At 38.4% G+C, this 15,256-nt stretch overlaps 1 protein-coding gene across 2 annotated transcripts in view; it reads left to right on the forward strand.

Annotated features, from left to right (window-relative positions):
• Positions 1 to 15,256, forward strand: part of SOAT1 (sterol O-acyltransferase 1) — a 74,899-nt gene that overhangs the window by 24,610 nt on the left and 35,033 nt on the right. Inside the window, exon 2 of one of the 2 annotated variants that reach the window (XM_072733133.1) lies at positions 14,638 to 14,722. The exons of the other annotated variant lie outside the window; for it this stretch is intronic. Within the exon in view, the coding sequence (XP_072589234.1) occupies positions 14,701 to 14,722 (22 nt within the window). The 5' untranslated portion in view covers positions 14,638 to 14,700. The remainder of the gene's footprint in view (positions 1 to 14,637; positions 14,723 to 15,256) is intronic. 2 annotated transcript variants of the gene reach the window in all.

The raw sequence follows: 15,256 nt of genomic DNA on the forward strand, positions 1-15,256 counted from the left end.
AGATGTCTTTTTGTTCAGTATATGCACGTGTAAGTTTTTAAAAGTATCTCTGGGTATTTCTGTTGCACTAATGCTTGGTAATTTATTTAACTTATCCTTTATTATTGATGGGCATTTCAGTTGTATCCAGCATTTCAATATTATAAACAGTGCTATTTTAAATAAGATTTTATTAAAGAAAGAGAGAAGGTGAGAGATAAGGCATGAATGAAGGGGTAGGGGCAGAAGGAGAGAGAAAAGCAGACTTCCCGCTAAGTGGGGAAGCCTGATGTGGATGGAGTTATATCCCAGGACCCTGAGATCATGACCTGAGCTGAAAGCAGATACTGAACTGACTGAGCTACCCAGGTGCCCCTGCAGGAAGCATTCTTGAAACACTATCATTGCTTAGTTGTGTTAGTGTGCTTGTAGGATACTTAAAAGTGAAATTTCTGGATCAAAGAGGTTTTTTATTCAAAATTTAGATGTGACTAAATTTTGTTTTTAAAAATGTTATAACAGGGACACCTGCTTTTGGTTAAGCATCTGCCTTTGGCCCAGATGATCCCAGGAACTTGGGATCAGGTCGGGCTCTCTGCTTGGTGGGGAGCCTGCTTCTCCTTCTCCCTTTGCCTGCCACTCTGCCTGCTTGTGCTCTTTCACTCTCTGTCAAACAAATAAAATCTTTAAAAAATAAAATAGTAATGTTATACCAGTTCCTATGAATGTTTTCCCATACAATTACCAATAGATCTTTACCGATCTTTTTTTAAACTTTGCTAGTTTGATGAGTGACAAACACTATATAGCATGTAGCATAAATTTATCATAAATTATAGGTGAGGTAGAGAACTTTTTTCATACATTTTTATTGACTTTCATGTTTTATTTAACTTTATTTTTTCTTTAAAAAATCTATTCATGGGGCACCTGGATGGCTCAGCAGTTTAGCACCTGCCTTCAGCTGAGAGTGTGATCCTGGAGTCCTGGGATTGAGTCCCACATGGGGCTCCCTGCTTCTCTGCCTATGTCTCTGCCTTTCTCTGTGTATGTCTCATGAATAAATAAATAAAATCTTAAAAAAAAAAAAAAAAACACAAAACCCCTATTCATATCCTTTGTCCATTTTTGTTAACTACCTAGTGGCTACTGTTTTTCTTCATTCATTCATGTATTCATTTATTAAGATATTTATTTATATGAGAGAGAGTGGATGGAGTACATGAGTCGGCTAGGGACAGAGGCAGAGGAAGAAACAGACGCCTCCCTGAGCAGAGATCTCAATGCTGGCTGGTTTTAGGACCCTGGGGTCACAACCTGAGCTGAAGGCAGACATTTAACTGACTGAGCCACTCAGGTGCCCCATTTTTCTTCTTTTAAATAACTTACATTTTAAGGAAATCCTTTGGCTGTCATATATTATGAATTTTTTTTTTTTTTTTAATTTATGATAGTCACACAGAGAGAGAGAGAGGCAGAGAGGGAGGCAGAGACATAGGCAGAGGGAGAAGCAGGCTCCATGCACCAGGAGCCCCGGGTCTCCAGGATCGTGCCCTGGGCCAAAGGCAGGCGCCAAACCACTGTGCCACCCAGGGATCCCATATTATGAATATTTTTAAAACTAGCTACTTGTTTTTGGACTTTGGTTATGATGTGCCTTGCCATGTTTAGTTTTTATGTTATCAAGTATTCTTTTATTGGTTTTAGATTTCTTGTCATGCTTAGAAATCATCCAAGATTATTAAAAATGAAACATGAATATTTACCTTATTTTAATTTTTTTATATTTAAATATTTGATTCATCTGAAATTTATTTTGAATAATAAGTGAATTAGGGATCTAATTTTATAGTTTTACAAAATGGCTAGCCAATTTTTCAACATTATTAAATCACCTTTTCTGTATGAATATTTATATACTGATCATCATTTTTTTTAAGATTTTTATTTATTTGAGAGAGAAAAAGCATGAGTGAGGAGTGGGGTGGGGTGACGGGGGGAGGGTAGACAGAGAGGGAGAAGCAGACTCCCTGCAGAGCAGGGAGCCTGACACAGTACTCAGTCCTAGAACCCTGGGACCATGACCTTAGCTGAAGACAGACGCCTAACTGACTGAACTATACAGGTGTCCGTGATCCTCATTTCCAGTTCATATTTCATTTCTGTGTAGTTAGTACAGACATGTAGTTGAGAATTTTTTGAGGTCAGTGGAGCATTAGGTGATAAGGGATAGGTAGATTATACTATCTTGTCTCCCTTTTTGCTTTTAAGATTGATAAATGATTGGGGCGCCTGGGTGGCTCAGTTGGTTAAGTGTCCAACTCTTGATTTTTGGCTCGGGTTGTGATTTCAGGATTGTGGGATTGAGCCCTGTGTTGGCCTCCAGGCTCAGCGCAGAGTCTACTTGAGATTGTCTCTCCTTCTGCCCTACCCCTCACTCAATGTCTCTTTCTCTCTCTCTCATAAATATAAGTAAATCATTAAAAAAAGATTGATACATGATTGATTCTTTCAAGGAATACTTCTAACCATAATCATCCTACTATGGACTTAAAGTGACTGTCATTTACTCTTTTAGGTTACTTATTTGTGGAGAGCAAAGTGAAGCTGAGGTGAAGATCTAAAGCATAATCAATAGATTTTTTTAAAGAAAATAATCAGGATTTTAAAATGAGTTTGAATTTCTCTAGGCAGTAAAATCTGCTAGTCAGTGCCTACGCACTAGCTAATTCTGTACTTGCCACGAAGAGACAAAGAAAGTATTTGTTAAAAGAACTGAAACTTGAAAAACTGGTGATTAAGTCACTGCTTAGAACTTAGTCGTCTTTAGGAATGTAGTCACTATAAGTAGGCCTAGGATTTTTGTTTTTTTTATTTTTAGTTTAAATTCTATTTTTTGTGCTGCTTGTTGCACAAAAAGGAAGACTGGTATTAGTTTAGGCTCTGTTACTTACTGGCAATGTAATGGTGGGCCAGATGTTTCTTTGAATTTTATCTGATTTTTAAAATTAAATGATAACCGTCTTGCTTATTGCACTGGGTTATATGAATAAATGAGATGATGTATGATTAATACTTCATAAATATTGAAGTTTACAGCACATTTAATAAGAATGAAGTTTTTAGAACTTTGGAGGTCATAGTGACCTCAGAAAGTAGAGTTGTAGGAACAAATTGGGAATGAATTGCTAGTGAGAACATGAAGATAGGAAATGTGAACCACTTTTCTAGAACATTTTGTATTAAAAGGAAAAGAAGGGGATCCCTCGGTGGCTCAGTGGTTTGGCGCCTGCCTTTGGCCCAGGGCATGATCCTGGAGTCCCGGGATCGAGTCCCACGTCAGGCTCCCGGCATGGAGCCTGCTTCTTCCTCCTCCTGTGTCTCTGCCCCTCCCTCTCTCTCTCTCTCTCTCTCTCTCTCTGTCTATCATAAATAAATAAATAAATAAATCTTAAAAAAAAAAAAAGGAAAAGAATAGTATAGTTAGATCACAAATGGTAAGAGGTTCAATTGAAAGGGCTTTTCCAAAATTTCAATTATTTGTAATTTTGTTATCTCTGTACCATACTATTATGTAATTTCAAGAAAACTCTCACTTTAATATTCCTCATCCCAAGCAATAAATTCTATGAAGTCACAGACTTGATATTCAGTTACATATTTTTTAAAGTATTAAATAAATATTTAACACTTGGCAAATGTTTGTAAAGCCACAGATTTAATTTTGAGTATCACTGATATCATAATATCAGAAACAATTTTTAAAGAATAGGTTGCCTCTGAATGTGAATATGGATAATATAAATGGCTCAATGTGTTGAGAACAATTTGAACAATTTCTCTAAGGATATGGAAGGATCAAGGCAGTACTTTAAAAAGTTAATATTGAAAATGAGATGGCCTCTGCCTTCCTCTGACTTGGAACAATGGAGAAGAGGATTGAAGATAGTAAAAATTAAGAAGGATAGAAGATGTTTAAGGAGTTAGTTCCTTGGTTGCTTAGGTAGCTCAGTCGGTTAAGCATCTGCCTTCTACTTATGTCATGATCCCAAGGTCCTGGGATCAAGCAATGTATTGGGCCCCTGGTGGGGTGGGGGTGGGGTCTACTTCTCTACTTCTGCCTCTGCTCTCCCCCTCCCCATGCTCACTCTTGCTCACACTCTCTCCCAAATAAAAGCTTAATTAAAAAAAAAAAAAGGAGTGAGTACCCAAGGTGATCTACTGAAGGTTGCTTGGTAAGCCTGGGGCTTGCAGAAAGTGGAAAATGTATGGAGTTAGAGCGTGAGGATCGTTAAATTCATCAAGAGATGAAGGCAAAGATTTCTTTCTTTCTTTTCTTTCAAGATTTTATTTATTTATTTATTCTTGAGAGACCAGAGGGGGGTGGGGTGGGATGGGGCAGAGACACAGGCAGAGGGAGAAACAGGCTCCATGCAGGGAGCTCAACATGGGACTTGATCCCAGGTCTCCAAGATTATGCCCTGGCCTGAAGGTGGCACTAAACCGCTGAGCCACCCAGGCTACCCAAGATTTCATTTTTTTTTTTAAATTTTTATTTATTTATTTATGATAGAGAGAGAGAGAGAGAGAGAGAGAGAGGCAGAGACACAGGCAGAGGGAGAGGCAGGCTCTATGCAGGGAGCCTGACGTGGGATTCGATCCCAGGTCTCCAGAATCACGCCCTGGGCCAAAGGCAGGCGCTAAACCGCTGCGCCACCCAGGGATCCCAAGATTTCATTTTTTATTGCAGGACTCGTTAAGGCTTGACAGTAGCAGTTTAGGTTGGGCCATTTTCTTAATTATTTCTGTGGTACACATCGGTTTGAAATCAGAGCAAGCAAAATAGCAGGCAGGATCTGGGATTGGGCTGTGATATGGTGGGTCCAGGAAATTGGTTGTAGTGATACAATGACAAGGGGTTAATAACTCTAGGCTGGGTAAGAAAACTGGTAAGGCAAACAAAATGAAAAGCAAAACAGTTTTCATCCGAAGAAGAGACACTGTTACCCTATGTTTCTCTTTAGAGCAATGAAACTTTAATGAGAAATTTTCCAGCAGACTCTTTATGTCTCTTTGGCTATCATTAGATTACAGGTTATGCTGGCTATTTTCCTTTTGTTCCTTTACTCTTTTACCCTGTTTTGTGCTCTAGGAGGCTGACTATTTTATTTTATTTTATTTTATTTTATTTTATTTTATTTTATTTTATTTTAATCTATCTATATCTATTTATTTATTTATTATGGTGAAAAATTTTATATTTAGATTTATTGCCGGCTGGACTCAGTTTAGATGATCCCAATTTTGTTGGCAACATCCAAAGCACCATAGTCAGGAGCCAGTCGAACATAGCTTTTTTCTCTCCATCAGGCCTGATCAAGGTGTTGATCTTGGCCACATCAATGTCAGAGCTTCTTCACAGCCTGTTTGATCTCGTGCTTATTGGCCTTGACATCCACAGTGAACACAAGTGTGTTGTCTTCTATTTTCTTAGTAGTCAGGGGGAACTTGATGATGGCATAGTGATCAAGCCTGGGGAAGAGGCAAAATGGTGTCACCTGGCTTGTTTCTCTTGGGGGCGCTCTTCTGAGGATATTTGGGGGCTGCCTTCGGAGACGCAGGGTCTTGGGTCGTCGGAATGTAGGTGACGTACAAATCTTTGTGTGTGTGTGTGTGTGTGTGTGTGTGTGTGTGTGTGACTGCATGCCTTTCAGCATCGCTTTCTTAGCTTTCAAAGCTTTTGCTTTGGCTTTGGCTTTGGGAGAGGCAGGGGCTTCCTTCTTCCCCTTTGGCGCCATCTTCGTGAAAGGCAAGGAGGCTGACTTTAATGGACTGTATCAGTAAGGTTATTCTGGGGGTGAGGAGGGACAGGGTGGGGGGGAGGGGGCTGGCAGAGAGAGTAAGGTGAGTGTATTTATAGGGTTGGTTTTTTCTGTGCTAAGTGATCATCACTCCTGTCTCCTACAGTTCTCCAAGGCATTGTCTTTGGGTTTCTCCAATCATTTCCCTCCCTTGCCCTTTGAGGCTTAAGGATGGGAATGGCTTTCCTGGTACTTGTTATTAGCCCTAGAATTCTACACCTAGAATTCTACACCATCTTTTGTTGCTTTTCTTAAACTCTGCCCACACTTATAGAAAAGAGGCCTCTTTAAACTCTTCTCGGTAAACTAGCTCTATTGGGTCATCTTTATGCTGCCTTTACTCTGGGAGATTCTCATGCCCATTTTTTTTTTTAAAGATTTTATTTATTTATTCATGATAGACACAGAGAGAGAGAGAGAGAGAGAGAGGCAGACACAGACGGAGGGAGAAGCAGGCTCCCAGCAAGGAACCCAATGTGGGACTTGATCCCAGGACTCTGGGATCACGCCCTGAGCCAAAGGTAGATGCTCAACCACTGAGCCACCCACTCACGCCCATTCTTTTTTTCTTTTTTTTTTTTTTTTAAAGATTTTATTTACTTATTAATAAGAGATAGAGCTAGAGACACAGACAGAGAGAGAGAGAAGCAGGCTCCATGCACGGAGCCCGATGTGGGACTCAATCCTGGGTCTCCAGGATCATGCCCTAGGCCGAAGGCAGGCGCCAAACTGATGAGCCACCCAGGCATTCCCCCCCACCCCTTTTTTTTTTTAAAGCCACTCATGCCCATTCTTAAATGACTTTCTGGCAAGGGGAATGAAACACAGGCCCTTATTGGGGAAGCAGCCAACAATGTTCACCATTATTATGCTAGCATATTCAAAGTCCTGTACATGCCATTTTGTCCATTTTGTCAGCCAAATTTACAGTAAATTATCCATCTAGAACAGGAGTTGGCAATCACAGCCATGTTCATTCTTTTTTTTTTTTTTAGATTTATTTATTTATTTATTTATTTATTTATTTATTTATTTATTTATTTATTTATTTATTTATGATAGACATAGAGAGAGAGAGAGAGAGAGAGGCAGAGACACAGGAGGAGGGAGAAGCAGGCTCCATGCCAGGAGCCTGACGTGGGACTCGCCCCGGGCCAAAGGCAGGCGCCAAACCGCTAAGCCACCCAGGGATCCCCGCCATGTTCATTCTTTTGTTTGTAGTGAGTGGACCATATGGCCCACATAGCCTGAAATACTTGCTGTTTAGCCCATTATAGGTAAAATTTGCTGACCCCTGATTTTAGAACTACACCATTCAGTTTGGGAGCCAGTGGACCTGTTACACTTCAGTAGGTCCAGTTAAGCACTTGAAGTGTGGCTAGTTTGAAATGATGTAACACTGTAATTATATAATACATACCACATTTCAAGGACTCACTTGTATCTGTTTTATTTATTTGAGAGAGAAAGAGAGGGAGAGAGAGTATGTGTGTACCAGAGAGAGTGGGAAGGGGCAGAGGGAGAAGGAGAGAATGCCAAGCAGGCTTAGTGCTCAGCTCAGTGCTCCATCTCTTGACCCTGAGATCATGATCTGAACTGAATCAAGAGTTGGATGCTGGGATCCCTGGGTGGCGCAGCGGTTTAGCGCCTGCCTTTGGCCCAGGGCGCGATCCTGGAGACCCGGGATCGAATCCCACATCGGGCTCCCAGTGCATGGAGCCTGCTTCTCCCTCTGCCTGTGTCTCTGCCTCTCTCTCTCTCTGTGACTATAATACATAAATAAATAAAAATTAAAAAAAAAAAAAAGAGTTGGATGCTGAGCTAGCCAGGCGCTCCTCTTTTTACTTTTTTTTTCTTTTAAAGATTTTACTTATTTATTCATGAGAGACACACAGAGAGGCAGAGACCTAGGTAGAGGGAGAAGTGCGCTCCCTGCAAGGAGCCCGATGCAGGACTTGATCCCAGCACTCTGGGATCATGACCTGAGCCGAAGGCAGATACTCAACTACTGAGCCACCCAGGTGCCTCTCTTTTTACTTTTTAATGTGGCTCCTAGAAACTTGAAAATTACACATATAGTTCACATTATATTACTCTGGGACAGCACTGACCTGGAAAGTGGTCACTTAGTGACTAGATAAAAGCTAACCTTAGGCAAAAGCCTATTAAAATCAGTTTTGCAAAGCAAAGGAAGCATGGCACCTAGAGAGACATTTGACTCAGGTTCAAGTCAAGTCCCAGAAAACCCAAGTTTTTACAAGTCTTTGTGCTCTTTCCTCTGCCTGAAATAATCTTTCTAGCACCTGTTCGCCATGATTTTCCTTTATTCTCTGGGACTCATCTCAAATATTGACTTCCTCTATAAAAGCTCCATCCACCTCACAGTCCTCTATTTGTTGTAATGATCTATGTTTGCAGATTTCTCCTGAGATCCTAAAGAAGGGTTTGGAATACATGTGTACTACCCTCTATAGAGTACTCAGTGGGTTTTTATTTAATGAGTTAAATGTATAATTGAATGAATAAATGAGTTATGAACTTAATGAGCTTGGTTATTTATCTTTCCCTTCTGGGTAACATTGGCAGTAGGTTTGGCAGAGTAGTATAAATATGGGATTGTTCCAGGAAGCAGATTTGGTGCAAAGCCGTGAAGAGGCAGCCCAATTTGAAAGGCGCAATCTTTGGAGTTGTTTAGTATAGTCGTGATTCTTCTCATTTCATTTTTACTGAAAGGTTTTGCTATGATAGCACAGTATAATAAATAATCACTTTCATTCCACATACAAATTAGGTAAGATAGTTTTTTTTAAACATTTATAATTTTTTAAGGTTTTATTTATTTATTCATGAGAGACAGAGAGAGGCAGAGACACAGGCAGAGGGAGAAGGCAGGCTCCACTCAGGCTGCCTGACTTGGGACTCAATCCCAGGTCTCCAGGATCATGCCCTGGGCTGAAGGTGGTGCTAAACTGCTGAGCTACTCGGGCTGCCCCAGATACAGTTTTTTTTTTTTAAAGGTGGCACAACATGTAATAATTTTAGAAAGCTTTTCATCAAAACTAGTTAAAACAGGGTGCTTGGGTGGCTCAGTCAGGTTAAGCCTCTGAGTCTTGATTTTGGCTCAGGTCATGATCTCAGGGTCATGAGATTGAGCCTGATTCTACCTCCATGCTCAGTGGAAGTCTGATTGGGATTTTCTCTCTCTCCTCTGCTCCTGCCCACCCCACCTCATGCGCACATGCTCTCTCTCCCTCTCTCAAATCTTTAAAAACCTATTAAAGTGAGAGTTTTGATACTTCAAAGAATAATTTTTTTTTAAAGATTTTATTTATTCAGAGAGATACAGAGAGGAGACAGGCAGAGGGAGAAGCAGGCTCTATACAGGGAGCTTGATGTGGGACTTGATTCTGAAACTCCAGGATCACATCCTGAGCCAAAAGCAGATGCTTAACTGCTGAGCCACCCAGGCATCCCAAATTTTAAATATTCCAATTAAATATAGTAGACTTTAGACGAGTTAGGTAATGTTGACAAAGGTAAATGATGCATGCCTGGTTATCAGAGGGCTAGGAGAAAACAAACTGTAGAGTAACTTTATTTTAATGGGTTTATCCTTGGGTCTACTAATTAAATATTATCAGTGATATTAGTACACCTAGGCAGATCTTTCAGAAGTTGCATGACTCTCAGTCCTGGCTTATCACTATTTCAGGGTCAACATTTTAGAAACTTAGAAACCTTGAGTTAACTTATGTAATTGGATGTCTGTTCTTTAAATAATTGGATATTAGCTTTTAGGGCATTATTCTTTTGGCTTTTATGACATTTAATTTTTTAATTTTCAGGTAGTAAGAAAGTAAGTTTTCCTTTGAATATTGTATGAAATTAATTTTAAGGTAAAGGAAAATGAATTGGGTTTTTAATATATTTTTCTTCCACTATATATATATAGCTTTGTAGCACTACTTTAAAAAAAATTTTTTTATAACAGTGGTTATGTTATTTATGAGTAGATTCCTTTTGGAAGTGAGGCACAAGTAGCGAGAATTAATCTTTTACAATCCTTCTTTTCCCATCTCCCCCATGATAATTGAATTAGTTGAAAGGAAGAAGCTTCAGTATTCATTTATTTATGAAATAAATAGCTTATATATGAAACCATGGTCTGATTGTAGATAACAGTACTAAAAACACGTGTTCTTACAGCTTATAGAAATAGCAAATTAATATTTCTCTTATTCTCAGTTTGTGAATATCTTAGAAATATATTCTACTCATCCTCACTACCATTTGTTTTGGTTTTATGACATCTTATGTGGATTTATTGCATTTCTCTCGTACATGGTCCTTCTCATCCTGCCAAGTGGGCTTTCCAATATTAAATCAGTTATTTTCTTGCTTAAAATTCTTAGTTTCCTCAGAGCCCTTGTTATAATACACACATGCTTTTTATGATGTGACCTTTAACCTCCTTCCCAGTTGTAAACTCTACCACTATCAACAATTGAAGATACTATTCCACTCTGCTGACTTCTGTTTAGTAAGTCAGACACCAGCATAATTCACTTCTCTTGTAGGTGATATTTGTTTTCTGGCTACTTATAAAAGGTGTCTTTTAAAAATAAACCTGTGTGGGCAGCCCAGGTGGCTCAGTGGTTTAGCGCCTGCCTTCAGCCCAGGGCATGATCCTGGAGACCCGGGATCAAGTCCCACGTCAGGCTTCCTGCATGGAGCCTGCTTCTCCCTCTGCCTGTGTCTCTGACTCTTTCTCTCTCTCTCTCTCTCTGTTTCTCTTGAATAAATAAATAAGAAAGTAAAATCTTAAAATAAAACCAAACAAACCAATAAACCTGTGTATTATAGTTTCACTATGACCTATCTAAGTGTAGATTTTTTATTGGATGCCTGGGCGGCTCAGTCGGTTAAGCGTCTGCCTTTGGCTCAGGTCATGATCTCAGGGTCCTGGGATCAAGTCCCACATCGGGCTCCCTGCTCAGCGGGGAGTCTGCTTCTCCCTCTTCCTCTGCCCCTCCTCCCTGTTCATGCTCGCTCTCAAGTAAATAAATAAAAATCTACACTTAAAGATTTTTATTTATTTTATTTGGCTTTAACTTTGAGGATTGGCATCTTTCAGCAATTGTGGAAACTTCTCAGCCATTACCACTTGTTTTTATCTTTCATTATAGGATGCATTTTTTTTTTTAAGATTTTATTTGTTCATGAGAGACACACACACACAGAGAGAGAGAGAGAGAGAGAGAGAGAGAGAGAGGCAGAGACACAGGCAGAGGGAGAAGCAGACTTCATGCAGGGAGCCTGACATGGGACTCGATCCTGGGTCTCCAGGATCATGCCCTGGGCAGAAGGTGGCGCTAAACTGCTGGGCCACAGGGGCTGCCCATAGGATGCATTTGGGACCTTTTCATTTTCCATGCTTAATTTTCCAAGTGCAGTACTGTGAAAGGATGAAAATAGTCTAAAGATCCAATGGGGGATTAAATAAATTATATTTCAGCCATAAAAACAATAGTAAACCAATAAAAATGATGTAGTGGAGTATGTAATGACATAGAAAAATATTCACAATATATTAAGTGAAAAAAGTGAGTTCCAAAACTATGAGTCCATTTTTATAATATGTACATTTATAATATGTGTATTTGCCAAAGTAGAAGGACAAATTATATTTACCAAAATATTAATGTTAGTTACTTGGTACCATAGGATAATAAGTGGTTCTGTTAGAGCTCTTTTTAGGTAGGGCATTGGGATATTAATTTTCTGAATGAAGATTACTTTTAGAATAGGGAGAGAGAGAGAGTTATTAAATTTAAGTTAGCCCAAATAATCCCCCAGAGTTCATTCTGGTGTTAAAAAACAAAAATTCAGCAGCATGAGGGCGCCTGGATGGTTCAGTCAGTTAAGGAACCAACTGTTGGTTTTAGCTCAGATTATGATGTCAGGGTCTTCGAGCCCTGTGTTAGGCTCTAAGCTGAACTGCTTAAAGTGGAGTCTGCTTGGGACTCTGTCCCTCTGCCCTTGCCCACTACTTGCACTGTCTCTCGACAATATATAAATCTTTAACAGATTCTACTGGGAGAACTTGAAGATTTAATTGGCTTTGATTCATCCCATCTAGCAAGTAGAGGGGAGCTCAGAGTAGCTGTGCAGGATGGAATGATTTTATAGGCAGAAACAGGGTAGAACAGTTCACAAAGAAAAGAAAGGATAGTTTCCGGCAAGACCACCTTCCCTTAAGTGAAAGGTCTTTTTAGGCTGGATTATTTTCCTTTGGTGAGAGGAGTGGTGATAGAGAGGACCATGTGACAGGTAACCTCATTGACGCTGACCAGAAAATTCCTGATTGGTTAAAACTACATTTCTGGAAGTGAGCAACTTTAATTAGGGTAGGTTCCTTGTTTTGGTGACGTGTCTTATATGCAACTCCATTTTGGGCCTGTGGTTTTCTTTCTAAAGCACTGGCAAAGTAAATATTTCGGGGAAATTACTTACAGTGTTGAGTGCCCTTCACTCTCCCTTGTAAGTATAATATTCTGTAGCAATTGTTAATACTGAAACAAAAATACTCAAGCAAATTTTGCCAAGAATAGATGAGAAACAAATTCTCATTAAAAAAAATACTACTAAAATGATAAGAAGTTATGTTATAGTTTCTTACAAAGACCTCAAACTAGAAGTTGTAGTCTTCTGTTCCATGTGTTTCAGCCCCCAGTCTGCTCTATTCATTTATTTGTGTGGAGGGTCTACACATGATGATGTCTGATGGGTTCCGATAGTATAATAGGTAACTTGACATTTCAATTAAAAAGATAAAATAACGTTTGCTATTAGATTATAAAATTCCTTTTCTGGAAAAAGATTCTGTAATATTTGAAGATAGGCTTTGAAAAAAAAAGAAAATGAGAAAAATATAAAATGAAATATACCATTTCAAGATCAGTAAGTCTATATTGGACTTGAATGAATTCCAGTAGAACTCTAACTCAAAGAAAAATCTAACCTTATCAAAAAGTTCAATAAAAATTATTTTAGCAAGTAAAATGAGCAGTGTATGCAACTGTTAATGGGCATCAAATTAAATAGAATGGACATTAGCTTTTGCATTACTATTTGTACAATTACATTAAAAGTATTGATTTAAGCTACGAATGTCTTGCTAAAGAAAATTTTTTAAAAAAGGTTTTTTTTTTTGTTTAAAGAATTTTGTTTTCTTCAGATAGAAAGGATACGAGTTAGAAATTTTATCAAAAAGACTTTAAAAACTTTTAATAGGTAAAACCAAAAGCTAAAACCCAGCTAGGCTCTTATGCAAAATATTATGTATGAAGACAAATTCATGAATGAAGGCAAATTTCATTCAAAGTGAACTCTCCCCAGGACGCCTGTGTGGCTCAGTGGTTGAGTATCTGGCTTTGGCTCAGGTCTTGATCCCGGAATCCCGGGATTGAGTCCCACATTGGGCTTCTTGCATGGAGCCTGCTTCTCCCTCTGTTTGAGTCTCTGCCTCTCTCTCTCTCTGGCTCTCATGAATAAATAAATAATATTTAAAAAAAAAAAAAGACTCTTCCCATATTTTACTAAAAGGGCAGACAGCTGCTTGCTTAAATTACAATAGTACTATGATTCAGTACAAAAATAAGGAACTGTCTGCAAATCTGTGACAGTAATAAATCAAAATACCCAATGTATATGGGAGTCATACAGAGCAACAAATTCTAATTAAAAACAGATATTTTAATACCTTGCAAATAAAATTTTCTTTAAAATCATGAAAAAGATGCTCCTATTAGTTAATAACTGACTCCAAACCTCAGTTGGTTAAATGTTAGGGAGCTACGTTAATGTGACTTAATATACAGAAAGGAATCTTTCAGAATAAGGAAATTAGAATAAAATGAATTTTTGAATATTTTCATCACCCCCCCCAACCCCCCCCAAAAAAATCAAAAGCGAAAGCAACTCTGTACCCATTCATTAGCAGTCATTCCACATTCCTCACACTCCTACCCCTGATCCCTGGGCAACCACCAGCCTTCTGTCTCTGTAGAGTTGTCTATTCTATTTCATGTACATGGAATCCTACAAATATGTAGTCCTTTGTGGCGTTCATTTAGCTGTTTTCAAGTTTCATCCATATTAAAGCATGCCTCAGTGTTTCTCTCTTGTTATTGCTAGATAATATTTTATTATATGGATCAGCCACGTTCTATTAATCTATCAGTTAATGGATATTGGAGTCGTTTTTACTTTCTGTTATTGTGAATATTGCAGCTATAAACATTCGTATGCAGGTTTTTGGCTGGACATATTTCATTTCCCTTGTGTGTATATATAGGACTGGGATTTCTTGGTCATGTGGTAGCTCTGTTAAACCTTTTGAGGACCTTGCTGACTTTTTTTTTCAGAGCATCATTTTACATTCCCACTAGCAATGTAGGAGGGTTTTAATTTCTTCATGTCCTGGCCAACATTTTTTTTTTACTCCCTTCCCCTCCCCTGAAACAAACAAACAAACAAACAAACAAAACCTCTTGTTTTATTCTTACCAAGCAGATACTGTTCTTCTAAATATTGTTGTTACAGGTGTTTATAAATACTTCTGTAATTGTGTTGCAGAAGAGCTATCACATCCAGTCCCTGAAATAACTCTTCTCAAATTTTCCTGCATGTATGACTCTTAACCCCCACCCCCAGCTTTATTGAAATCAAATTGACACATTAATATTGTATAAGTTTATGGTGTACAGTGGCCAACACTTGTTATTTTTGATTATAGGTCTAGTGGATGCAAAGTGCTGTTTCATCATGGTTATGATTTGTATTTCCCTGGTGGCCAGTGATGTGGAGCATTTTTCCATGTGGTATTGGCTATTTGTATATATTTTGGGGAGCATCGTCTGTTCAGATACTTTGCCTATGTTTAAATTGGATTACTTGTCTTTTTATTGAGTTATAAGGGTTCTTTATATATTTTAGAGTTCTTTATATATATAATTCTCTGATCAGATTTGCAAATGTTTTTTTTTTTTTTTTCCTTTGGGTTGTCTTTTTACTTCCTCATGTTATCCTTTGCAGCAAAAACGTTTCAAAATAAATTTTGATGAAGTCCAGTATATTCAATTTTTCTGTTGCTTGTGTATTTTTGTAGTCACAGTTACAAGATCCATTTAGAGAATCTAATTTCTCATATGGTCAGAATTGGATCTTATAGCATCATATGGTTAATAAAATTGTGATTACCATGTGTACATAAATTTTTGTTTTCCTCTTAACATTTTCATGTTTAAATTTCCTTCTGTTGATACTACCCATGCTTCATTTTTTAAGAGTTGTGTTATTTTGTGATTGTACTATTTATTTACATAGTCATCCTCTTTTGCTTGCTTTTCAACTTC

This window comes from Vulpes vulpes, chromosome 13 (assembly GCF_048418805.1).
Source record: "Vulpes vulpes isolate BD-2025 chromosome 13, VulVul3, whole genome shotgun sequence".
NCBI classification, from domain to species: Eukaryota; Metazoa; Chordata; class Mammalia; order Carnivora; family Canidae; genus Vulpes; species Vulpes vulpes.